This window comes from Plectropomus leopardus, chromosome 11, assembly GCF_026936395.1.
Source record: "Plectropomus leopardus strain MGB_pleo_1.0 chromosome 11, ASM2693639v1, whole genome shotgun sequence".
NCBI classification, from domain to species: Eukaryota; Metazoa; Chordata; class Actinopteri; order Perciformes; family Serranidae; genus Plectropomus; species Plectropomus leopardus.
In genome coordinates this window covers 320,233-348,121 of record NC_142186.1, presented here as the reverse complement: position 1 = coordinate 348,121, position 27,889 = coordinate 320,233, and the positions used below count along the sequence as shown (strand labels likewise).

The window sequence follows — 27,889 nt, the reverse complement described above, 5'->3', positions numbered from 1 at the left end:
AGCGTCTCTGTGCTGCTCCTACGAGCGATTCACAGCTAATCTTCTAACTTGCTCTTTACTTTGGCTGCTTCTTACTTGAAACTCAAGTTTTACACAAACACTCACTGCTGTCTCCTCTCAGCGGTTTTTCCTGTTTAATCACACAGCTGCTCACTCACTGTTAGCTCGTTATCTACTTTAGCTTTAGCTCTGGTTAGCGATGGCTTCTCCTCTTCTTCCTGCTTAGTGTGTCAGATGTTTAGTTACTCCTCTGCCTCCTTTACCGACAGCGGTACTTGTAACAAGTGTAGTTCATTTGCTGCGCTGGAGGTGAGGCTTAGCGATCTGGAAGCGCGGCTCTGCACCGTGGAAAATCCCTCCCTAGCTGCAATAGCTAACAAGCCCCCTGTAGCCGGTGCGGACCGACATAGCATAGCCTCTGCTAGCCGTCCCCTGGCAACCCCCTTGCAGCCGGGAGGCTGGGTGACTGTCTGAGTGAAGCATAGTAAGCCGAAGCCCACGGTACACCTCCCACCCCCTCTTCATGTTTCAAATAAGTACTCCCTGCTCAGTGACACACCGGTTGAGGACACAACCCTGGTCATTGGTAGCTCTATTTTGCGAAACGTGAAGTTAGTGACACCAGCGGCCATAGTCAAATGTATCCCTGGGGCCAGAGTGGGCGTTGTCGAGTCAAAGTTAAAGCTGCTTTGCAAAGGCTAAACGTAAATACAGTAAGATTGTTATTCATGTCGGCGGCAATGACACCCGGTTACCAAAGGTCACTAAAATTAACATAGAGTCAGTGTGTGAGTACACAAAGACGATATCGGACACCGTAATTTTCTCTGGACCCCTCCCCAATGTGACCAGTGATAACATGTTTAGCCACATGTAATCACTCAACCGCTGGTTGTCGAGGTGGTGTCCAGCAAATGGTTTGGGCTTTGTTAATAATTGGCACTATTTTGGGGAAACCTGGTCTTCTCTGGAGGGATGGAGCTGCTCTTCTCTCTAGGAATCTGGCTGAGTTTATTAGAAGCCCAAAGCCATGACAACTGGGATGGTCCCAGTTGGGACCAGGGTGTAGAGTCGCAGTCTTACATGCTTCTCTGAGCTTCCTCTAGCACAGTCACACAACCATAATGTAAATGTTATAAAAACGGTGTCTGTCCCCGACCACTTCATTTGTTTAAATCTAAAATAAATAAAAGACGAGTTGTACAAAAAAATCTCATAAAAATTAATACATCTCCTGTCAAACAGCATTATAACAGGAGAATTAAATGCGGACTCTTAAACATTAGATCCCTATCAACCAAAGCTCTTTAAGTCACTGATTAAATATTGGATAATCATATTGATTTATTATGCCTCACTAAGACCTGGCTGTGTCCTGATAAGTATCCAATGAATCCACTCCTCCTGGTCATATAAATAGTCACATTGTGTGCGACACTGGCCGAGGAGGGGGAGTCGCTGCTATTTTTGATTCAAGCTTAGCAATTCACCCTAAAGCTAAGCTAAACTATAGTTCATTTGAAAGCCTTTTCCTTCTAAGTCTTTCTCACCCATCCTGGAAAACTTTACAGCCAAATCTATTTGTTATAGTGTACCTCCGGCCCATATTGTGAATTTCTATCTGAATTCTCTGAGCTTATATCAAGTTTAGTGCTTAAATCAGACAAAGTAATTATCGTAGGGGATTTTAACATTCACAAGGATATTAATAGTGATAGCCTTAGTTTTGCTTTCGCAACGCTTTTGGATTCAATTGGCTTCAGTCAGTGTGTAAATAAACCCACTCATCGCTACAATCACATCCTTGATCTTGTCCTAGCATATGGCATCTAAATTGAAGATTTATTAGTCTTCCCAGAGAATCCTGCTCTCAGACCAATATTTAATAACTTTTAATTTTTTACTACTCGACTACAAGCCTCTCAGCAAGAGTTACTATTCTAGATGTCTATCTGATTCAGCAGTGGCGAAGTTTAAGAAACTGATTCCTTCTGTATTGACATCATTACTGTGTCTTACAGTGACTGAGAATACTCTTACTAACTTAAGTCATTCTCAAATTGATTGTCTCGTTGATAGTGCTACTGGCTCACTGCGATCAGCTCTCGACTCTGTTGCACCTTTCAATAAGAAATGAATGAAACAAAGAAAATTAGCCTCATAGTTTAACCCCCAGATCTGCAAACTGGAACAAACATTGCGAAAATTTGAAAGAAAAGAGTCCCGTTTAGTCTGGCTGGATAGTCTTAAAATGTATAAGAAGGCCCTCTGCCATGCCAGAGCAAACTATTATTCATCATTAATTGAGGAAAATAAAAACAACCCCAGGTTTCTTTTCAACACTGTAGCCACACTGACTCAGAGTCACAGCTCTGTAGAGCCCTGTATTCCTTTGGCCCTAAGCAGCGACGACTTTATGACTTTCTTTAATGATAAATGATAACTATTAGAGATAAAATCCATCAGTTCTAGCCCTTAACTGACATGACCCCAGACTCAGGTAGCTTGGATATGGCGGCAAGGTCTAGAATTTACTTGGACCATTTTTCCCCCATTGACCTTTGCCGACTCTCTACTTTGATTTCTGCATCTAAACCATCAACATGTCTGCTAGACCCCATCTCAACTAGGCTACTTAAGGAAGCTTTACCCTTATTAAACACTTCTTTATTAGATATAATCAATGCGTTTTTATGAATGGGCTATGTACCACAGTCCTTTAAAGTAGCTGTAGCTGCCACTCTCGATCCTGAGATTTTAGCAAATTATAGACCGATATCTAATCTCCCCTTTATTTGGGGAGAGAGGATTAATTAAAGGAACTGGCTTCACCCTGGAGATGTGGAACATAGGGCTGAATATACATGGAGAGCTTTAATTTCAGTGCCGTTGGACTGATGACCTTCTGGATTTCTAAGGGGCCTATGAATCTGAGAGCCAACTACCTGAACTTTACACTTAGAGGAACACCCTCTGACCAGCCTGGTAGACCTGGGCTTTGATATGGTGAGGATTGGTGGAGACAGAGTAGCTTTCACCTGAGCAGAGGAGCACAGCTTGGGCTTGTGACCAGATTAAGTGGCAATGGCAGGTGATGGCCTGAAAAGACCGACAGGTGAACTCTCTCTTTTGTGCAGGGAAGAGCAGGAACTGGAATTCCCTGTGTTTCGTAGCCACCTTGACATGCATCTGCAAAAAAACTGTGATACCCCGCCTTGGTGCTCACGACAACCAGGCCCTTGGTGGACCAGCATGAAAAGGGCCGAGCTGTCTATGAATGCATCGCCCCTGGCTTTCCCATAAATGATGCAGCAGCTGATATTGTGTCATTGCATTCAATCCCTACTGTTTTTTTTTTTTTAGATCAGTGGGGGAGAGTCAGACATGCGTGTACACAGAGCCGTCATATGGTATTGTGTGAATTATATTAAACCATTACACAATGCATAGCATTTATAATGGACACAGCACTATGAAGCCACCGACTCACAGTGGTTACACTAGCATTATTCCTCTGCCCTCTTTCTCCTGGAGCTGGGGCAGGGTGTGTGTTTGCAAGTACAGTCCTGAGGCTTTATTGGAAATCGGTCTTGTGAACTACATTCAGTGATGATGAAACCATCATGAAGGACATAGAGGAAAATGCTCTTGAGGTATGTAATTTGTTTCAATAAAAAACATTTCATCACATCACCAACATGAACATCAACACCAACACATTACAACAATGTCGCCATTTACCTTGACATGGGGGAGGGGCTGGCATTGATGGGGTGCCTACGAAGAGGCAGTGAGGAAAATAGGGGTTGCCAGAACTGCACACCACTGTCTTTCTTTTACTCTTGGCCTGTTACCATGCTTCGTCGACGATGAGCAAGCAGCCAACAGGACTGCCATCTCTTTCCTCCAGCTGATTGCTGACCCCACATTACTTTTACCAGAAGTCAGTTTCAGCCACACATGGCAAGAGCCTGTTGCAGACATCCCACTGCCCGCTGCAGCAACACCTTGAATCAGAATATGAATATGACTATGCTGTAGTCCATAAAGTCATCCTGATCCAGTGACAGAGGGGGGAATTTAACTGTGGAGAAAACCGGCAAATGCTCAACACATTTCTAACAGCAGTTGCAGAACAAAAATATCTAGTCAAAATACTCGTCACACAGCAGCCATGGTTAGAGATTCCCTGCACCCCAACCAACCAGCTGACTGCGAAAGTGGGTGGGCCACTAGGCTGTCAAGGGGGGGCACACTGGATTAAACTTCTCTGTGCTATTCTGTACCCTCAGATAATCCACCATTTGGGACTCTGGTCTTTCAGTGGCTGCTGCCAGAGCGCCTCGACACACTGCCAGATGTCTGCAAGGGGGGGTGAGAAAAAAGTTGTGCAAGCAGGGCACACCAGATAATGACAAACAGGACTTGCCAGCTTGGGTAGAAATGTTCAGGGGTATCCTGACACTAAAAACTGTCATCACCAGTGGGAGGTCCTGGCGGAGATGTCAGCGCTGGACTGCAGAAACACTGTTATAAAGTGGTGAGATGTTGTCATCATCGCCAAACAAAGCTGTGATCTCAGCAGGGATGACTGAAGGTACCAGTGTCACCATGCAGGAGAAAAGGTAGTATATTTCTTATTTTTACCAACACAGCAATTAAAGCAAACAGCAGTGAACTGTCCCTTGACTGAAAAGAATTCAGTAGTCCTTGTACTGTTACTACAAATAACAGCCAAAGGCTTTTTAATGTTTCAGGACATAAAGCATTTTAATCATGGCATAAAAAAAATCAAAGTTAACTGTCTGTAAAGTTTAAATTATACATACCAGGATGTGAACTAGCCGCAGGTCCTCGATGTTGCCACACTTAGTGTGCAGCAGGTTTACCACACAGAGTTCTGTTGGATCAGGTGTGAAACCACAGCAGCATCTGTCCAGGCGGTCATTTATCTGCACCAACAGACAAACACACAATAGGTCATTAGTTTTTACAGTGTGAGGAAAAGCTGGTATCTGCTCTTGCTGATGCCACTGACACAAAGTTTTGCTGCATACAGGCTGCGGTAAACCCTACATTCGGATTGTTAGGACTGTATGCATCACGATGATTGTTTTCTGAGCGAAAGATTGAATTTATATTTTCAGTTAATATTATCAGAAGAATCCGAAGGACTTAACATCAGTCGAAGACAAGATGCTCTCCTTGGTAAAATTGCAAACATTAGTGAAACTACTTGCGTTGTTAGTAAGCTGGGTGAAATACAAAGCACTTGGGGTCATGTGGTGTAGCAAAGCAAGGAAGATATCCCATGGGCACTCCAAACTGATTCATTTTAATACCTCCAGAGGCTGTGGCCTGCCCAAGCGCACTTCTAATATGGTTAGACAGCTGCAGTACGAACCTGAGAACCAAGGAACAAAACAAAGATGATATGATATTATAGCTCTAGTTCTAATAGCCTTGCCAGATCCCTCCACTGGACTCTATAGGTAATAATCCTCCAATCACAAGCACGCTTTTGCCCACTGAGATTTGCATGAATGTAGCCAGCAAATAAGGACGTGCCTACAGGAATACGTGTGGAACCCATAGTATATAAGACAATACATAAAGCTGTGTGCCATCCTTCACCCTCTTCAGCAAGTGGCATAGGAGCAACATGGAAACGAGGTACAGGGTTTTAACTATGCCAGTAGAACTTGGGTTACCTTATTGTAACCTTTATTTTATCTCACACAGGTCTGCCCTCAATTAGACTCAGTGGGTGGCGCCCAATGAATTAACGCCCTGTTGGGACATAACATCAACTTAACTTCACTGATCCTGACTAGCTAAAGGTTAGAAGCTGTAGCCTGCCTACTTCTTTATAACCTAGGCAGCCAAAATGGAGAAGGAGGTTGCACTAGCCAACTAAGCCATGGTGGTAAGCAACCAAACTGGGCAGAGAGCCAATAAAACCGGCTCTCAGTTGCTCACCACAAACTTTCAGCTCACCGTACAACACACCCCACGTCACTGACTATCTACATCTGACGTCACAGTTTCCCTCACTAGCCCCTCCTGCCATTCAGCAGTCCGCACCTCCATCAACTCAGCACTCTCTGTGTACATCAGCTCCCCCCCGTGGCCCCATCTATCACTACCCCATTCACCACCCACATTTCCAATAGAGACCATCATAGATATAAAAAATAGCACAAATCTGTCAATCATTCCCCGTCTGTCACTGCCTCCTCCTCATTCTTCAAACTCATCCAGATCACATCACCACTTGAAGCTGGCTCACCTCAACACTGGCTCTCTCAATAACAAAGGCCCCATTCCCAAAAAAGATGGCCGCACGGAGCCGCACTGAGTAACACCAACTAAGGTCGTCAATAGTCCCACTAAAATGTGATCTTAATACGCTCCCTTTACGAGCAGAACTTTGAGAACTTTGAGAACAACCTGCAGAAGGAGACTATAAACTTAAGAGCTGATAAAGCTAGTGAAGTTTGGCGTACTTCTAACATTTTTTGAACGCACGTGGCAAGAGCTGGTTGGAATAATGCCGACAGAACAAGGACAGCCAGACTCTAAGAGATCTAGAGACCTGCTGTCTTCAAGCGATCCCGATGAAAGCTTCACATTTACTGCAGGAGATCGGAAATGCTGCAACATTTTAAACAACTCAAAAGCTCGGCGTACTGGATGAATTGAAAACTGATGTGGCAGAACTAAAAAAGTCAGTGGATTTGCCCACAACACCATGGAGCAGATTGAAAAGGTCAATAAAACACTAAAAGACGTTGGGAAACTAAAACAAACAGCAGAGGTCTGGCAGTGAAAACAAAGAAACTGAAAGCAGCTGTACTGGATTAACGGTGCAGACCCATGAGAACAACCTGCTAATCATGGGAATACAAGAGCAGCCTCACAGAGACTTACCAGGCAAGCCGGAGACACTCGTCCGATGCTTTTTGAGAACCATCTGGGGTTTTTCGAGGAGGCAAAAGCCATACAGATTGAGAGAGCACACACAGACTAGGGACGGCGTCTCACAGGTAAATCAGGCCAATTGTGATCAAATTTGCAAATTCTAAGCAAATCGACCATTCTTTCCTTGAGCAAAATGTTGAAAGGCTCTCCTTCGTTATTACCAAGCAATATCCAAAGAAGTTGTGGTAAAAAGCGCGAACTGTTCCTGTAATGATCTGGCTTAAAAACAAGGACAAAAAGTTAGTCTGGTAATGGATAAATTATATGTTAACGTGAGCTGTTTAATCAAAACAAAATCAGCTGACAAGTGGCCGTCACAACCATCGGCTGACGTCTCTGTTTCAGCGCCCAGCAGCGAGGATTGAGAGAAAGAAGGAAGAAAAAAAAAAAAAAGGACAACAGAGGGGAGGACAGAGGGAAAAAAAGAAAAAACAGTGCCTAGGATTATTTTTTTTCTCTTTTGAATGGAGGAAAAAGACATGAACTAATAAGAAAAAAAGACAAGATTTTTTTTTTTTTTTCCCTTCGCCTATTTATTGGATATTTTTGCCTTTTCATGTGAAGAAAATTATGGGAGCTAGAAAAGAAATTGATTTACTTTGTTTCCTTTTGATTAAAAGGTGAAAATAATCTCCCAAGTCTACACTTTATCAATTTTGTGCTTATTTCCCCACATTTCTGGAGCTAATGAAATTTTTATTCTTTTTTTTTTTTTTTTGGACGGACACCACGTAGAATGATGAACTTTTAGGTTATAAGTTCTTTTGTCTTACTTGAGGGTGCATGTTTATGTGTGTGTGTATGAATGTAGGTATGTCATGTTACAAGTACTTAGTATGGGATTTAAAAATGAGAATAATAAAAGGTAATTATGAGTTTTAAAACAAAACAATATATTTTTTAAATGGCACATGGTATAGAGATCTCAACATATAATTGCAATGGGCTGTAAGCTGTACCAAAAGAAGAAGTATTACGTGGCTTAAAGATAAATCTGATATAAAAATTTTTTTGTCTGCAAAAACCCATTCAACACCTGAAAAAGAAGCACTCTGGAGGTCGAATGGGATGGTGAAATTACTTTAGCCACTTAGTCAGTAACAACAGAGGAGTTATGATTATGCTTAAAAAGATCTGCCTTACACTATTCATAATTTACTATCAGATTCAGAAGGCAGATGGATAATCATGGACCTAACTATTGATAATTTGAACATACAGTTAATCAACTTATATGGCCCTAATGATGATAATGCAGTTTTTTTGAAAATATTTTCAATCAAGTTAATGCAGAGAAATCACATGTCATCATAACAGGAGATTTTAATACTGTTCTGAACATAAAATGGACAGGCGGTACAACTACTATTAATAACCACCCACAAGCTTTAATTGAAATAGAAGAGTCGAAAGCATCATTAGATTTAGTGGATATATATGGAGGTTTGGAACCCAGGGTCCATAAGATATTCCTGGCGTGGGGAAGCAGGCTAGCCGACTTGATTATTTCCTTATATCCTTTTCTTTGGTTTCAAAAAATAACAAAATCTTATATTGGTGAAAAACTGAGATCGGATCACTCTATAGTATGCCTCAAAATAATAACATCAGAATACCCACGAGGAAAAGGATACTGGAAATTTAATAAATCTCTCCTGAATAACCCAGAATTTATTGATAATACAAAACAGTTCATAAATGAATTCTTCCAGATAAATGAAAAAACAGCCAATCCTCATATATCGTTTTGGGACGCATTTAAATTGTGCCTTTAGAGGACACTGTATAAAAAAATCATCAATTAAAAAAAGAAACTACACAAAAGAAAATGGTCTAATTAGAAATTAAAGAACTAAATGAGGGAAATAGACAAAGCTTATTCACAGGAGCTCTCTGAAATATTAGAACAAAAACAAGATGAGCTAGAGAACATATACTATGAGCGTGCCATAGGCCAAATAACCCAATCTAAGGCTGTATGGATGGAGCAGGGGAAAAATGTACTTTACAGTTTTTAAGACTACAGCAAAGAAATATAGCTAAAAAAATATAACCAAGCTTAACTACACCAAACAGTACTATTATAAACCCTCAAGAGATTTTAAATATAGGTGGAATATTTTCAAAAAACTATTTTACGCAGGAAAACACAGAATCCTGCAACTACAATATTTTTCCTCCGGAGTCCAATAGAGTGCAGACTTACAACAGAACTACAAGCAATCTTGTGAGGGAGATTTAACGGAAGATGAAATCCTCGAGGCTGTTAGATCTTTCTCTCGGGTAAAGCTAGTGGTTTGGATGGTATTCGATAGAGGTATATTCCACCTTCTTCAATGAACTCCAAAACTTATCTTTTAGCTTCATTTAATTACTCTTATGTCAATGGTTTTCTGTCAGAAACACAAAAACAAGGTGTCATTTCGCTGCTGTTGAAACAAAATTCTGATATGGCCCAATATAAAGACCCAACAAAAATGGAAAATTAGGCCCTTAACATTACTTTGCTGTGATAACCGCATACTTGCTAAATGTATAGCTTCACGTATAAAAAAGGTTATAGAGCAATATCATAAATCATGAGCAGGTAGGATTTGCAAAAGGTAGATTCATTGGTGAAAATATTAGACACATCATCGATTTAATAGAAGATTGTCAAACATATAATAAACCTGGTATTCTGTTTATCTCAGATTTGGAAAAGGCTTTTGACAAAGTAAACTGGAATTTTATTTACAATACACTTAAGTTTTTAATTTTGGGAAAAATATTATAAGATGGGTACAGACTTTTTATAATCAACCAACCAGTAAAATACTAAATTATGGATATTTATCGGACAGTATTGCACTATCTAGAGGAGTCCGGCGAAATTGTGCTCTATCACCTTATTTATTTATTTATGTATGGAAATATTGGCCATCAGAATCAGAAATAATGTAGCAATAAAAGGTCTGCAATTGCACAATAGAGAATGTAAACTCACAATGTATGCCCGATGATGTAACTTTCTTTTTACAACAGAAGAAGAATCTCTCAATGAGCTAATTAAGGAATTGAATATATTCTCAATTCATTCAGGGCTAAAACCAAAACTACGAAATGTGCAATTATGAGACTAGGAAATATTCTTGGAACAGACTATCAGTTAAAATCTGCAGCACCAGTGAAATGGACAGAACAATGATGTTAAAATTCTGGTTATACATAGATTTATCAATTTAAAAGACAGTGTAAAATTCAATTATGAAAATAGAATGAAGAAAGTGGAGAAACTATTACTTCCATGGAGGAATTCCTTTATCCTTAATGGGTAAAGTTACATTAATAAACTCTTTAGTCATTCCACAATTTGTGCATTTAATGATTACAATCCCTTCCCCAGAGAAATCATTTCTAAAACTTTTTGAACAAAAATGTTTAAATTTATCTGGAACAATAAACCAGATAAGATTAAGCGACAATACGTGTACAATTCACTAGAAAATGGGGGACTCAATTTAAAAAATCTAGAGATGATGAATGAATCTCTGAAAGCCTCATGGATAAAAATTTATCTTAATCCAAACTGGATATCTAGCCTTGGATTAACAAATAAATATGAATTTTTCAAAAAGTAAACTATTTATCTATTTTCAGTTAAAAAATACCCATATTGATTATATATTACAAAACAACCTTGATGGCATATCCACATTCTTCAAAAGATGCATTGAAATCATGGCTAAATTTCCAATACTATCCTCAGGCGGCGTTTATGAGTTTCAAAATCAATTATTATGGATGAATTCTAATATATTAATAAATGGTCAACCTTTCCTGTGGAATACATGTTTACAAGCCCGGAGTTATGTTTATCAATGATCTTATTAATACTTCTGGTGGAAATGTTCTCATATTCAGAGTTTTGTAGTAGATTTGGAGTTTGTGTCAAACAATTCCAGTATAATCAATTATTATCTGCAATACCAATTAAATGAAACAAGCGATAAAAGGAAAAATTAAGTTATTAGTATGTAAACCACAGAGTAGGTGCAATGCATGGCAAGCGAACATAAACAAAAGATATACATGTTTTATTTACATACATCTGGGACAGCCTTTTTCCCCATAGAATCTGCAGAAATGGGAAGATGAATTCAACCTCCTATTCTTTGGAAACACTATTTTGGGAATATATATGTTAGTGCTATAGACACTTACTCAGGATGTTTCAACTAAAGATATTTTATAGAATTATAGCAACTAATAAGCATCTTAAATTATGTAACATCACAGGAAACTCGTGGTGCAGATTCTGTGGGGTTGAAGAGGAAGATTTAATGCATCTGTTTTACTTTTGCCCATATGTGGCCCAATTTTGGATGGCTGTTCAGAAATGGTTGTTTGAATTCAAAATTAAAATAGACATTTGTCCCATTAACGTGATGTTTGGAGAGTTTGAGAACTTTCAAATCAATGTAGTGAATACAATATATTTTGTGGGAAAAATCTTAATTTTTAAGGGGAAATCAAAGGAAGATCTATGTATAACTAGATTTAAAATAAATTACAAAAAATTCACACTTGAAAAAGTCATAGCGGCAAATCTAGGCAAATTATGCACTCACAAAAAAAATGGGAAAAAAATATTCTGGGACATACTCTGAATAATTTTGGATTCAAATAAGAGACTAAAAACAACCATTTTCTTTTCATTTGCTGGGTACAAATTTATTATAAAACGTACTGTGTATGATTAATTTTGGGTTAGAAAGGGAAGAAAGAAGAAAGGAAAGAAAAAAAAAAAACTTAAATAAATTAAAGCTGTGTATGTATAAAAAATGAAATATACGAATTTAGATATGTATAAGGAACTTGCATGATGAGAAGAGATTATGTCAAATCTTTGGTATATATGTAGGTATGAATGTACGAGTGTTTGAATGTTTTTTTTTTTTTTTTTTTGGGTGGCTCTAGTGTATGGTGTAGGTGTTGGTATATATGGAAATTTGTATGTAATATTTTCTTTGTAATCATTGTATGTTGGTACATACATTAATAAAAAAAAAAACAAAAAAAAAAAAAAAAAAACAAAGGCCCCATTCTTGACGACTTCATAACGGACACCAACCTGGACTTCCTCTGTCTCACTGAAACCTGGCACAAACCCTTAGACTATTTCTCACTAAACCAGACCACATCCACAGGATTTACATAAATCGACAAACCCTATCCTAAATGGGCAGGGTGGTGGTGTCGCTGCTGTGTATAGGATGGACAACCAACATAATTTCCATCTCTGCAGTCAATTCATTTGAACACATTGTTTTTAAACTCCCTGGTCCCACCCCTCTGGTCACTGCTATTATTTATCCCCCGCCCAAATCAAACCCCTCCTTTTTCACTGATTTCCCACACTTTCTGACCCATCTTCCATACTCCTCAGTGATTTTAACTTCCATATTGACAATACACACTGCAAATCTGCCGACGACTTCCTGAATCTTCTTAACTGTTTCAATTTCACACAGCACATCAACTTCCCCACACACAGCCATGGTCATATTCTGGAGTTGGTTTGCTCCACTGGCATTTACAATCCATCAACTGTCAAATCTCAACCTCCATATCTCCGACCACCTGGCAATAACTATGGACAATGACATCCCCATTCCCACTACTAAACAAAAACGGACAATCTCCTTCAGAAATCTCAGTATAAACTCCCCCTCTGCTCTCAGCCTCTATCTCACGTCACATCTCTGCCTCCCCTCCTCCCTGTCTGACAATCCTACAGAACTTGTTACCTAATACAATAACACACTCTCCTCCTGTCTGGATTAACTGGCTCCCATCAAAATCAAAACTGTCTCCTTCACTCACTCTGCCCCTTGGTACACTCCCAAGATCCATGATCCATGTAATGAAATCCCACAAACGCCAACTTGAAAGATTCTACATTCTACATTTCTAGATTCTAGATTCTACAAAAAACCTGGACTCTGACGACATGTCAAACTTCCAGCCCATCTCCAACCTCCCCTTTCTGACAAAAGTATTCAAAAGAGCTGTTACCTCCCAAATCAAGTCTCATCTCACCCATAACTCCCTCTATGAACCTTTCCAGGCTGGCTTCCATTACCAGTACAGCACAGAAACAGCTCTTCTTAAAGTCGGCAACAACCTCCTCCTCTCTTCAGACTCCGACCATCTCAACATCCTCATCCCCCTGGACCTCACTGCAGCCTTCAACACCATCAACCATACTGTTCTTCTCTACCGTCAACATTATCTAAACATCTCCAGCACTGCTTTCTCCTGGCTAAGATCCTACCTTACCAACAGAAAACAATTCATCAACATCAACAACTGCTCCTACTCCATTGCTCCTCTGCCTCAAGGTGTCCCACAGGGTTCGGTGCTCTGTCCCCTCCTTTTCATCATCTACCTGCTCACCCTTGGTAACAAAATCCGTTGTCATGGTCTTCATTTCCACTGCTATGCTGGCGATGTCAATCTCTACATCTCCACCAACTCTATCACCACTGAAACCCACTCCACACTCACCAACTTCCTCAAAATAAAATAAAAACTCGGATGCAAAATAATCCTCTCTTTGAACTACAATAAAAATGACATCATCCTCATCGGCCCCAACTCCCCCCAAAACTTCACCCTCGATCTCTACATCTCCACCAACTCTATCACCACTGAAACCCACTCCACACTCACCAACTTCCTCAAAATAAAATAAAAACTTGGATGCAAAATAATCCTCTCTTTGAACTACAATAAAAATGACATCATCCTCATCGGCCCCAACTCCCCCCAAAACTTCACCCTCAATATAGAGAATTGCAGCCTTCGCTCTTCTGACGCCAACCTCCTCTCTCTACCACTCAGAACCAAGCACTGAACCTGGGGGGACAGAGCCTTCTCCATTGCTGCCCCCTCCCTCCCCCTGGAGCTCACTCCCGAAACAAATTCAAGATTGTACTGACCCATCCATGTTCAAATCGCTGCTCAAGACTCATCTTTTTAACAAACTTTTAAACTGTGACTGTGATGTGTGTTTTATATGCTGTTGAAATGCTGTTTGCTTATTGAATCATTTTATTGATACGCTTGTGCTATGTTGCTATGTTTTCTTTTTTTTGTGTGTGTTTGAAATTCTCTAGCTATTGTACATTGCCTTTGAGTGTATGAAAAGCCCTTTCTAAATAAAAAGTATTATTATTATTATCTTACCAGGCGTTTTTTAGCTAGGGCTTTTCCAGCCACACCATCACCAAAACACATTAACTGTTCAGTGTGTCTGATGGGGCCGTGCATTCAACATAACACACTAACACACAAACTGGGCAGAGCAAATGTAATTTTTCCTCCCTGTCCCCCTCATGGAGTGGACACCAAAAAGCATCTAACTGTATAACTCTCTACCTGAAAGAGCATCTTAGGTTCTTGGAAACAAAGGAGGGATCTGGACTGAAAGAAGCCCCTCTATACTCAACACGTCACAGCAAGCAATTTGGGGTGCACTGATAGGGTGGCTAATTCATACACTTAGCTGAAGTCAATGCAAGCAGCCAAGATGTCTTGAATAACAATGCCTTCAGAGAGAAGCACTCCAGGCTCAAATGACCCCTTTTTGTGTGTTTTTGTCCTGTCTTATTGTAAACTCATTTTAGATTGGCAAAATGTCTCACTATCTTTTCTTAAATTTGTGACACATTCTCTGTGGGACTATTATTTCTTCATTTATCTACTATCACAGGGCTGATACATACAGCAAGACAAACATTCATGTTCGAGGGGCCTGGAATGACTTAACCTGTATCTACTGATGTGGTAAAAATGTATTTCTAAAATCTCTAAATGAGGGCACAGAGCCAAGTTTGCATATATCTAGAGTGAGAGTTAAATCAGAGTTCAACAAAACAATGGATGAACAGCTCTGGTTAGGTAGAACTCACTCATTGTTGATACCTGGTATAGACTGATTCACTATAATATCCTCCATCAACTTGTACCTCACCCTATAGAAACTGTATAAATCCAATGAACTTTCAGAACTCTAGCCGATCCTCGGCTGCAGAAGCTAGCTCTAGGGTTGTGGAATGTCACCTCTCTGGTGGGGAAGGAGCCTGAGCTGGTGCGCGAGGTTGAGAGGTTCCAACTAGATAAAGTCAGCCTCACCTTGACACATAGCTTGGGCTCTGGAACCAGTCTTCTCGAGAGGAGTTGGACTCTCTTCCACTCTGGCATTGCCACTAGTGAGAGGCTCAGTGCCTGTATGTTGGAGTTTACCCCGGTGGAAAAGAAGGTAGCCTCCCTCCGTTCGTGTATATGGTCCAAACAGCAGCTCAGAGTGTCCACCCTTTTTGGAGTCCTTAGAGGGGGTGCTGGAGAGTACTCCTTTTGGGGATTCCCTCGTTCTGCTGGGGGACTTCACTGCTCACGTTGGCAGCGACAGTGAGACCTGGAGGGGCATGATCGGGAGAAATGGCCCCCCTGATCTGAACCTGAGTGGTGTTTTGTTATTGGACTTCTATGCTTGCCACAGATTGTCCATAACAAACACCATGTTCAAGCATAAGGGTTGCCATATGTGCACTTGGCTTCAGGACACCCTAGGCCGCAGTTCCATGATCAACTTTGTAGTTGTGTCATTGGACTTGCGGCCGCATGTCTTGGACACTCGGATGAAGGGGGGGCGGAGCTGTCAACCGATCATCACCAGGTTGGAGTTGACTTCGATGGTGAGGGAGGACGCCGGTCAGACCTGGCAGACCCAAACACATTGTGAGGGTCTGCTGGGAATGTCTGGCAGAGTCTTTTGTCAGAAGGAGCTTCAACTCCCACCTCCAGGACAGATTCGACCATGTCCCGGGGGAGGCGGGGGATATTGAGTCCGAGTGGGCCATGTTCTGTGCCGCCGTTGTTGAGGTGGCCGGTCGGTGCTGTGGCCGTAAGGTGGTCGGTGCCTGTCGTAGCAGCATCACCCGAAACCGTTGGTGGACACTGGTGGTGAGGGATGCCATCAAGCTGAAGGAGTCCTACTGGGCCTTCTTGGCCTGTGGGACTCCGGAGGGAGCAGACAAGTACTGGCAGGCCAAACGGAGTGCAGCTACGGCGGTCACCGAGGCAAAAACCCAGGCATGGGAGGAGTTAGGTGAGGCCATGGAGAACGATTTCAGGTCGACTTTGAAGAGGTTCTGGACCACCATACGGCATCTCAGGAGGGGAAAGCAGTGCTCTGTCAACACTGTGTGTGGTGGGAACGGTGCGCTGCTGACCTCGACTCGGGACGTTGTGGATCGGTGGAAGGAATTTCTCGAAGACCTCCTCAATCCCACAGGCCTTCTGGTGAGGAAGCAGGGCCTGGGGTCTTGGGAGTGGGCTCTCCCATCCCTGGGGCTGAGGTTGCTGAGGTGGTCAAAAAGATCCTCGGTGGCAGGGCCCCGGGAGGATGAGATCCGCCCAGCGTTCCTTAAGGCTCTGGATGTTGTGGGGCTGTCATGGTTGACAAGTCTCTGCAGCATTGTGTGGACATCGGGGGCAGTGCTTCTGGACTAGTAGACTGGGGTGGTGGTCCCTCTTTTTAATTCCTTGAGTGCCATTGACGTATATATACGTCATTCAAAAGCCAACGCTTGAGTGCCATTGACATATATATACGTCAAAGTGTATTTTTGGCGGCTGGCTCAAGGGGGCACTCTCACGCTCCCTGTGTGTAATTTTGAGACTGCTGGGATTTGTAGTTGTAGGTCAAAAGACAGTAGATCAAAACATGAATTGGTGTCGCTGGGATCAGAGAGCATAGTGATCTGTATGGAGGTGATTCAAAACTACAGCAACGAAGCTACATCAATTCAATATCGGCATAAAATGCCCCCCCCAAAAAACGGAGAGGGTCAAGTGGCCAGTTTCGCCAGCGGACACTGGAAGAAATTCTCATGGATCTCGGGCCTCCCCCCACCCCATGCTCTTAACTGATACGGGCCGTCCATTCCCTGTACAACCGGTGCCGGAGATTGGTCCACATTGCCGGCAGTAAGGTGGACTCGTTTCCAGTGAGGGTTCGACTCTGCCAGGGCTGCCCTTTGTCACCGATTCTGTTCATAACTTTTATGGACAGAATTTCTAGGGCCATGGTTCTCTGCTGGAAAAGGGTGGAGTGTCCTCTCTAGATCGGGGAGGAGATCCTGCCCCAAGTGGAGGAGTTTAAGTACCTCTGGGTCTTGTTCACAAGTGAGGGACGCATGGAGCGGGAGATCAACAGGCTGATCGGTGCAGCGTCTGCAGTAATGCGGACGCTGCACCGATCTGTCGTGGTGAAGAGGGAGCTGAGCCGAAAAGGCAAAGCTCTTGATTTACCGGTCGATCTTCGTTCCTACCATAACCTATGGTGACGAGCTTTGGGTAGTGACCAAAAGAACAAGATCGGAAGTACAAGCGGCTGAAATGAGCTTCCTCTGTAGGGTGGCTGGGCTCTCCCTTAGAGATAGGTTGAGAAGCTCAGTCATCTGGGAGGAGCTCGGAGTAGAGCTGCTGCTCCTCCACGTTGAAGAAGAGCCAGTTGAGGTGGCTCGGGCATTTAATTAGGATGTCTCCAGGATGCCTCCCTGGTGAGGTGTTCAGGGCACGTCCCACCATTAGGAGGCCTCTGGGAAGACCCAGGACACGCTGGAGAGACTATGTCCCCCAGCTGGCCTGGGAATGCCTCGGGATCCCCCGGGAAGAGCTGGACGAAGTGGCGGGGGAGAAAGTCTGGGCTTCCCTGCTTAGACTACTGCCCCTGCGACCAGACCCCGGATAAGTGGCAGACAATACATGGATGGGATGGATGGTGTTTTAAATGTACCCCTGTTTTAGATAGTTCTTTTTATAGTAAATACTACAGATCCTGTATTAAATTTAATAATCTACGAACCACCCAGGCCAAACGATGTTTTTAGAATTTAACCACTGATTTTATAGATACACTGGAGTCTTATAACCCCACTCAGGCAATTCACGAACCCACACATTATAGATGTCACACTCTTTACTTAGTTTTATTCACTAGTCTCAGCCCCAACACTTTTATGACTACGGATATCTTTGTGTCTGATCACAAGGCAGTTTTATTCAGTTTGGTTTTAACCAATGTCATTTTAATCCGAGCACATTTAAGCAAATTCAGCAAATTTTCCAATCTTTTAAAATGCTGCTTCTTTAACTGTTTTTAATCCAAATTTTAACTTGGAGGAGCTGGTCTCCCTTTTTAACCACACCTGTCAGACTGTCCTAGACTCTGTTTTCCCATCCAAATGTAAAAATTCTGTTAAATGAATCCACATATAAATTAAAGAGAGACTATAGGAAAATCAAGCATAAATGGAAAAGGAAGTTTATATTTTCTGACATTTGGAAAGACTCAATGAAGAATTATCAAAAGGCAGTTAAAGAATTGTATTGATGCCTCTACAGAAATGTGTGAAAAGTTTTTACAGTTTTTTAGAAGCAAGATTATGGTTACAAAGCAACAAATCACCCCTCCAGACCGTTTTTGCATGCCAGTAGGGATATTTTTAGTTATTTCAGAAATTTCCGAAATGAAACCAACCACGTGCAGCCTTGATTTTATTCCCACAAAATTTCTTTAACAGGTTTTAACACAGTTGGGCCCAGTATTTTATCAATCAAATAGCTCCCTAGCAGAGGGTATTTCCCCATCTACTGTTAAACATGATTAGGTCTAACCTTCTTAAATAAACCCAAACCTCGACCCCTCTGTTCTTAGCAATTTTGGGCCAGTTTATTCTGCTTTTATCAGAAGTTTTAGAAAAAGTGATTTCTAACCAAGTTTTAGCTTTTATATGTCAAAATATTTGAGAAGTTTCCATCTGGTTTTAGAGCTTTACATAGCACTGAAACTGCACTTCTCAGGGTTACTAACGATATTCTTTTAGCTGGGGGGACTGCAATTTTAATTCTTCTAAGTGCAACCTTTAAAACAGTAGACCACGCTATTTTGATCAATTGCCTCGACACTTGGGTTGGAAACATACTGCACTTGGTTAGTTTTACTTTCACCTTTTAGAACCTACTTGGTAATCATAAGTAATCACTCCTCCTCTACTACTCGCCTCTACTTACCTGTGGTGTGCCACAAGGCTCAATTTTAGGTCCAATTTTATTTTCTACTTATATGCTCCCACTCAGCAAAATAATCCATGATCAAAATTCTTCTCATTCTTGTCATTGCTACACAGATATACCTCCCCCTGAGACCAGATGACCTGAGTAGCCTAGCTGCTGTCTTAGACTGCCTTAACAATGTCAACTGTCGAATGACTCAAAATCACCTGCATCTCAACAACTCCCCAAACCCTGCCAACTACATTGTGATGCCCTTGGCCCCCTCTCCACAAATCTGAAGCCCACTGCCAGAAACCTTGGAGAAACATTTGATTCACCCATGTGTCCCATGTTGTTCAGTCCTGCTTCCTTCAGACTAGATTACTGTGACTCCCTCCTCTCCAGTATTAATTAAACGTCACACTCCCGTCTTCAACTAGGGTAGAGTGCAATAGCTCGGTTTCTCACAGGTTTTAAAAGACAACATCACATCACCCTGATCCTCACTTCCTTCCTTCCTCTATTTTAGAATTGATTTTAAGATTTTTCTTATTGTTTTTAAAGCCAGTTTGGGTCTGGCCCCAAGCTACATATCAGAAATACTGACCCCATATGAGCCAGCTCACAGCCTGATAAAAATGGTACAGACCTCAAGCAGAGCGACTGAGGAGGGATCCTTCTTCCAGGAAGAACAGATGTGCAAAAGATCCCGTAAAGAGCAATAAAATTACAGTAGATGACAAAATGTTCTGTGTGTGTGTGTGTGTGTGTGAGAGAGAGAGAGTCTGAAACTAGATATGGGTTATTTTAATTCAACCTTTGTGTCTTCTCCAGCAGTTCATTGACCAAATGAAAGCACGGGTTGTAGCACCCAATAATGTGATAATTTACTGAAAATGTAATAATGCCTGAAAATGTACATTTGCACTTAACTCAATCGAAAATGTAATAAAACCCAATAATGCAATAACTTGACCAAAAATGTAATAAAATATTCTGACTGATATTGTAATAACATTTTTACCGATAATGTAATACCTTATTACATTATTGGAGATTTATTACATTTTAAAGTGGGTCTTTTTTTTTAAAAAAAATGATAATGTAAAACTTGACAGATAATGTAATATAGAGTTCTACATTTTGTGTTTTGAGAATCCAAGACTGTTATATAGCCTACACTGGATTTGAAACAACAGAATGACTGAATTGCAGACCTATACCATACAGCTATATGCACATGCAGATACTCAGGGACATCCTGGTCCTGCTGAGTGTGTGATGGACTTACCTCCTTTGGTGACCAGAATTCCAGCTCAGATATATCTGAGGTGGAATTCTGGTATAGTTTTTGAGCAGCACTGGACCTTACAGAGTCATCATGGTTGTTTGGTACCCAATTCATCTTTTATGAAATTGTGTCATCATCTTTAGGCCTACTGTGAATACAGTGCAAATCCTATGGCGGCTGTTAAAAAAAAAAAAAAAAGCCGACCTGCTGATCACTAATAGGTCTATATTTTTGATGTAGGAAGATCGACTTCAAAAACAATATCTGAGTTTCGGAGTGGCGGTGCGTCGGAGCAGCGGGGTGTCGGAATGGGGGGGGTTCGGAATAGACGGGCGTCCCTGTGGTGGTTCAACTTAAGCACTGGAGCTCGGTGGAAAAGGGGCGCTACAGCCTCGTCTCCCTATTTGTCTCAGCGGAGCAAAATTAATGATTAAATAAACAAAGAACCTAGGGCTGGGCGGTATGACCCAAAATTCATATCACGGTATAAATTGAATCTCTTCACGGTAACGGTATATATCGCGGTATAAATGTCACGGTGTAAAACTTATAATGGAATTGTTTCTGAATGGGTTTTGTAGTCCCTTAGCAAAACTAAATTGATTTAAAAAAACAACAACAACAAAAAAAGCAAAGATATAATGTATTTTTTTGAGCATTTCCTGTGCAGAAGAACAACAGAAGTAAGGATAGTGCCTCAGAAGTACAAAAATTCTTACAAAAATAAAGTAGATATTGTAAACAGTATTTCAAGTAAGAGAGGTTTTCTATAAGGCAAATGGCAAAAACAGTGAAAAGGTTCTGTAATCCTGTAAAAATCTGTAAAAAATACCTAAGTAAAGAATGTGAGTATTTTTTCCATCACAGCAGGTCAGTGATCAGTGTTTCAGTGACTCTCTGTGGATCAGTGAATAGTGTTTTATTTATGGGGCCCGCCACATTAAAAACATCGACACCACGACATGATTTTCTATTTTTGGAGCTGCACACCTTTTTCGGTCGTGTCTAGAAGGTAACTTTATTTGCACAACTCTCGTGAGATTTGTGTTCGTTATTTCTACTAAAATAATCAAACTCGCGCGATCTTTCGCAGGTCTAGGGTTCCCTTCTAGACACGACCCTCTCTGTCTCTGTCAAACTAATGACAGCAGACTGTCTGTAAACAGCACGATGTTTCACTCTGCAGTGTTTCACACAAAGACTTTATTTGTGTGGACACCCAGGTTTGGTTTGTCACCAATTTTGTCATTTTTATTTTTTAATCAGTCCGAGAGGACGACGGTATCAGTGATTGATTAGTGATCAGTCTGCCCTCCTCTCCTCCCTCACCTGTTCACTCTGCTGTGAGAAGGTCTGAAAGTTTCTCACAGAGAAACACAGATTCTCCTGTTTTACGAATAGGTCTCCTTATACAGTTGTTTAATTTTATAAGTGCATCTGGTTGGTGTCGATGTCATTAACCATCACGTTAGTTTCTGTTGTAATAAACTCCGCCATTAACAACAGTCTCCTCCACACGCAGCTTCTCTGCAATTGGTCTGTGTGTTTCCTGATCAGCTAAACCAGCGCTGGAAAGACTAGAAAAGTTGCGCCAGTTAAAATAGAAGCGTCCCTTAAAAAAATAAAATCTATTAATAATTTATTGGTTATAGGTCCGGGTCCGTATAGGACGCCGTCTGGGTCCGGACTCGGACCGCGGTCCGTCAGTTAGGGACCCCTGTCGTAGACTGAGCCGGTGTTTGAGCCGAGCGCAGGCTCTGGCTCTCTGCATACTCGGCACGTTTTGATTTCAAATGGGAAAATAAATTGCTCGTGTTAGCTTTGTTGGCAGTCACAGTTACTCCACACATCTTGCAGATGACATTTTTCTGCTCAACATCCGACTTTTTAAACCTGAACCACGTCCAAATCACGGATGTAGCACCGTTTTTTTTTTTACCAGCCCCTCCTTCTCCGCTTGCGGCCATTTTCACACAGACGCAGGTGCGATGACGTCATCGACGGTATGACAGCAGAGCACAAATCTCTACCATGGCCAAATTTATATCGTTTCTACCGTCATACCGTGTATACCGCGCAGCCCTAAAAGAACCCCCCCACCCAACCCCCCGGTCGGACAACACCCACTGCCAGAGATGCCTAAAAAACCTGTGGGAAACAATAGGCTAACTAACCTATCCCATTAGGCCTATAAAGTTCGAAAATTAATAATGATTGAAAAAATAAATTAATTAATAAAACTTGTGGTCTGTGCACCTGTGAACCACCTGTGAACAGACCACAGTGACAAAAAGGTTGGGAACCCCTGTCTTAAGCTATTTATAGAAGTAGCCAAGCCTTGGCTAAAGTGTCAAGAAGTTGGCATCAAGAACTAGGCTAATATACAGTCACATGGTCAATAAAATTTATAATTTTTCAATTTTATTTCACTAAAATGTCTAAAACCTACCATTACCCAACTATTATCAAATGTTATCACAAAAATCTGAAGGTATTGATGCTGAGACATTGCATACTCACTTACCAAGTGGTCACATAAAGGGAGAAATGTCTCTCTTGGCTAGACACCACCTGAAAGAGACCCTGATCGTGTTCTCCCTTGCAGGCCCTCTAGTGGCCAGGATGCCGGCGTCCAAGATGAATTAATACATCAAAAGCATCATTTCTACAATATAGTGACTGTAAATCGTATATATATATATATATATATATATATATATATATATATATATATATATATATATATATATATATATATATATATATATATATATATATATATATATATATATATATATATATATATATATATCTGTAAACCCCAAAAATATATATAAACCCCAAAAGTTAAAAAATAACCAAGTCAGTTGTCATTATGTTTTGTCATTTTTATGCTGACATTTTTATTAAACCTGTACTTATAGAGGTAAATCTCACGGTATGTCAGCTGACCACTATCACTTGACATAGGCTAGAGGAAGATGGTAAATGGTCCGTATTTATATAGTGCTTTACTATACCTGAAACGATACCCAAAGCACTTAACATTATACATCACATTCACCCAGTCACACACTGATGGCGGAAGAGCTGCCATGCAAGACGTTAACCGACGTTGACCCATGAGGAGCGGTTAGGGGTTCGGTGTCTTGCTCAGGGACACCTCAACATGAGCTCTGCAGGCCAGGATCGAACCAGCAACGGTTACAAGACGGCCACTCTACCCACTGAGCCATGCCGCCCCGTCATTCCAAGTGATATAATAACCATTTATGAGAGGATATATTTATGTCAAATTTTAAATAATGTGTTGGTGTTATGAATACTTATGCATACCCTCGTCAAATGAAGTGTTACTTAAATTTGTTTTGTTGGTTTGTGGTTGTTTTCATGAGGTAGTGATTCGTTGGAAAACTGTGGAGAGTGAAGTATGTTTAGGGAAGCAATAGTTATTCTCTTGTTTCAAAGTCAGTGTATTTAACAGTCTTAGATTCTCAAAACACAAAATATAGACCTCTATATTACATTATCTGTCAAGTTTTACATTATCATTTTTTTTTTTAAAAAGACCCACCTGAAAATGTAATAAATCTCCAATAATGTAATAAGGTATTACATTATCGGTAAAAATGTTATTACAATATCAGTCAGAATATTTTATTACATTATTGGTCAAGTTATTGCATTATTGGGTTTTATTACATTTTCGATTGAGTTAAGTACAAATTTTATTACATTTTCAAGCATTATTACATTTTCAGTAAATTATTACATTACTGGGTGCTACATGGCTCAATAAAATTACAGTAGATGACAAAATGTTCTTTGTGTGTGTGTGTGTGTGTGTGTGTGTGTGTGTTAGATAGTCTGAAACTGGACATGGGGTAATTTTCATTCAACCTATGCGTCTTCTCCAGCAGTTCATCGACCAAATGAAAGCACGGGTCAGTAACAGTAATATGAAACTCCTGTCGGTACCTGTTTCCACTCAAGTAGAAACCAATACCTAGCAGAGTATTCAAAAGAGTAAGATACTATAAAGAATAAAGGGCAAGGATTGATAACATTACCATTCTTATCTACTTACTTACTCACTCATGAGAGTGTCCAAAGGGGCAAACTTTTGAAGCAAAATCAGTTCATTTCATGCAAATTTACAAGCTAGCAAGCTTACGAGACTTTCCACGCACTACTGTAACGGCAGGGCTCACATGATGGATGGAGACAGCCAAAGGTGTCTGTTCTTGCTTTTGAAAGTCAACAATGAAAAAAGCAACAACACAATTGTTGTGAAATTATTATTTAAAAAAGCGGTAAAGCTGTAAACTCTCTGAGACCCTGAGGTTTAAAGCTGGAAAGATACTGGTAGCACATGAAACTAGAAAACCTCAGGAATCTCTTGGTATCAGTGTTTTACAAGTCTGTCAGAGAGCATTCTAAATAACACTCCAACGTTTGGCAGGGGAACAACAGCAGAGCAATTTTCACATGGGTCCCTTGACCTCTGACCTCATGATGTTGGAATAAAAATGGGTGTCATGGGTGCGCACATGGATTTTTCTATGGCTATCCTTAAGGTGTTGGTGTCTAAATGTGGTATTTTTGAGACATTTTTGACCACTTTTGTCTATACACCAGTGTTTAAAAGGGCTTAAATTCAGCACCAAAACTGTGATGCTATCAACCCAAAAATTTCTGCAACAACTTCTAAAACATAAATAAACGTGGGAATGCCAATCATATATTTCAAAATCTCCTGCTTATGGTTAAGTATTTCTCATAAAAGAGGAACCACAGAATGAGAAAAAAGCTCTCATCTTACCTGTAATAAGAAATCAAATAGCGCCAGTCTGCTCCACTCTGAGTGCTCAACTCCCACACAGGGTGCTGACCTCAAGTCTGCTCCACTCCCACAGTGGACCTGCAGCAGCTCCTGGTACTGGGCCCAGCTGAGCACCACTGAGTTCTGGTCATTGTCTCTGTCAGTGAGGTGCTGAATATCTGGATCCCACCACACTACAGGTCTGGGGGTGCCACTGATGTATCGATAGGGTAAAATGTCACTGTGGAAAGTCCTCAGCACTGCAGGGAGACTCCTGTTGATTCCTAGCACCCTGTCCAGGTGGAAGGCGAACACTTCAAACCAGTCGTCAGTGCGTTTGATCAGGGAGCAGTGCCCCTGCTGGCAGCGCTCACTGTGGCTCTGTGGACGTCTGTCACCTGGTCCATTCTCACGTGAGCTCGTCTTTGGTGATGGCTGCTGTGATGAAGAAATAAAGTTAAATAATGCTTTCCAATTTTTTTTTTTTTTTTTATTTGTCAAACACTGTTCTGCATTAGACATCAATACCAACAGAGTGAATCACTGTGACATTGCAACAACAAAAGCCACTTACAGGTAGAAAACTGGCTGCTGTGTTGTGGTTGTTTTTTTTTTTGTTTTTTTTTAATTTTGGCTCAGGTGAGGGACATACAACTTTTAATGGTGGTATTTTATAATAAAATAACCTCTAAACCCCAAATCCTGCTAGTGGGTTTCAAAGACATGTTTTCTTTAAAAACTTCAAAATCAGTGTTTTTATCATAGCCAGGACCTGTAAACACAATCCTTTAACACATAATTTTTAAGGAGGCTTGACATTTTACTTAAAAAGATTCAATGTTTGTTTTGGTGATGACTAGCACCCATGCTGTTTGCTAGTTACACTGGCTCCAAAACAACTTACATTTAGGGTAAACACAACAACAACACCAGCACTGAAGCTAAATTATATCCTACTGTGGACAGTGCCACAGCACAACATATTTTAGCCACCTAAAATTATTATCAGTTTTTAGCTATATTTGAATTTTTGCTCTGTATAACTTATATATCAGTTGATGGAGGCAGCCGTAGAGCAGCAACTCCACTATTCAGTGGAGTAAGTTGACTGTTTTTCTCAATGAATTTTGGTGTTTTTGATATAATGGCTCCAAATCTCTGTTGGTAAGGGCTGTCTTACAGCAAGGTAAAGTCAAGTCAAGTCAAGTCAATTTTATTTATAGAGCCCATTATCACAAAACATGGTTTGCCTCAGAGGGCTTTACAGTGTGCGACTCTGCCCTTAGACCCTCACATCACCCAAGGAAAAACAAGGTAGAGGACGACAAGGGATCCCTCTTCCAGGATGGACAGACGTGCAATAGATGTCAATAAAATGTAAATAACAAATGAAATACAATCATGGCAAAAAGGAAAGAGAAAGCGAGAGGGGAGGAGAGGGAGGGGGAAACAGATGCATGTCATATTACAATAACGATAGGTGTGAAATTATTAAATGCACTCTATGATGATGTTGAGGGTGATGATAAGAGTCTTGTGTATATTGCTAGGGAGGTGTCCAAAGGCAAGATCAGGAAATCGGTGCAACCAGGACCAGACCACAATCAGGGCGAGCAGGGGATACAGCATCAGTGCAGCCACAGCACGAGCACAACCAAAGGCAGGGTCACAGCGCCAGCACAGCTATCACCACGATCGGGCACAGCCAAGGTTAGGGCCAGGATCCAGGAAACTAGGAAACAGGGGAACAGGAATGCTCCGGAGAGGCAACGGGATTAGCAGAGTGCAGTTCAGCAGACCCAGGCTCCATAATCGCAAGCCCCAGGTAGTGACAGTACCACATGGCTATCACAGATGCAAGGCTAAGCTAAACCACTGAGGCTAAGCTAAACTTGCAAACGGTTGTCACAGATATAAGACTAAGCTCAGCAGTAAGGGTAATACGTATCATGGGAAGTCCCCTGGCAGATTAAACCTATTTCAGCCTAACTATGGGCTGGTCCAGGCAACCTGAGCCACCCCTAATTATAAGCTTTATCAAAGAGGAAGGTCTTAAGTCTCCCCTTAAAAGTTGAAACGGTGTCTGCCTCCCTGACCGAAACTGGAAGATGGTTCCATAAGAGGGGAGCATGGTAGCTGAAGGCTCTGGTTCCTATCCTACTTTTGGAAACTTTGGGAACCACAAGTAACCCTGCATTTTCAGAGCACAGTGATCTTGAGGGTTGGTAAGGAACTATGAGCAGCGACAGATAGGATGGAGCCTGACCATTTAGAGCTTTGTAAGTATGGAGGAGGATTTTAAATTCATTCATTCAGCCCCTTTTCTTGCTTCCAGTTAGAACATGTTCTGCACCAGTTGGAGAGACCTAAGAGATTTGTTGGGGCAACCTAATAATAAGGAGTTACATTAATCCAGCCTAGAGGTGACAAATGCATGTACTAATTTTTCAGCATCTGTTTGGGACAGGATACGTCTAATTTTTGAGATGTTAGGCAAGTGAAAGAAAGCAGTCCTTGAAGTTTGTTTTATATGGGAGGTAAAAGATAAATCTTGATCAAATAAAACTCCGAGGTTCCTTACAGTTGTGCTAGAGGTCAAGGTAATGCCATCTAGAGAAATTACATAGTTAGAAAAGGGGCTTCTGAGGTGTTTGGGGCCAAGAACAATAACTTCAGTTTTGTCTGAATTC

The 27,889-nt window shown here is 41.1% G+C and overlaps 1 protein-coding gene across 3 annotated transcripts in view; it reads right to left on the bottom strand.

The window, feature by feature from the left end:
• The window catches only part of gask1a (golgi associated kinase 1A), a 91,912-nt gene that overhangs the window by 9,881 nt on the left and 54,142 nt on the right, over positions 1–27,889 (bottom strand). For 2 of the 3 annotated variants that reach the window (XM_042489140.2, XM_088084922.1), the window contains exons 3-4: positions 25,200–25,637; positions 4,830–4,952 (exon numbers count right to left, since the gene is read on the bottom strand). In XM_042489140.2, coding sequence (XP_042345074.2) covers positions 4,830–4,952; positions 25,200–25,637 — 561 coding nt within the window. The remainder of the gene's footprint in view (positions 1–4,829; positions 4,953–25,199; positions 25,638–27,889) is intronic. The other variant, XM_088084921.1, reaches the window with a different exon arrangement.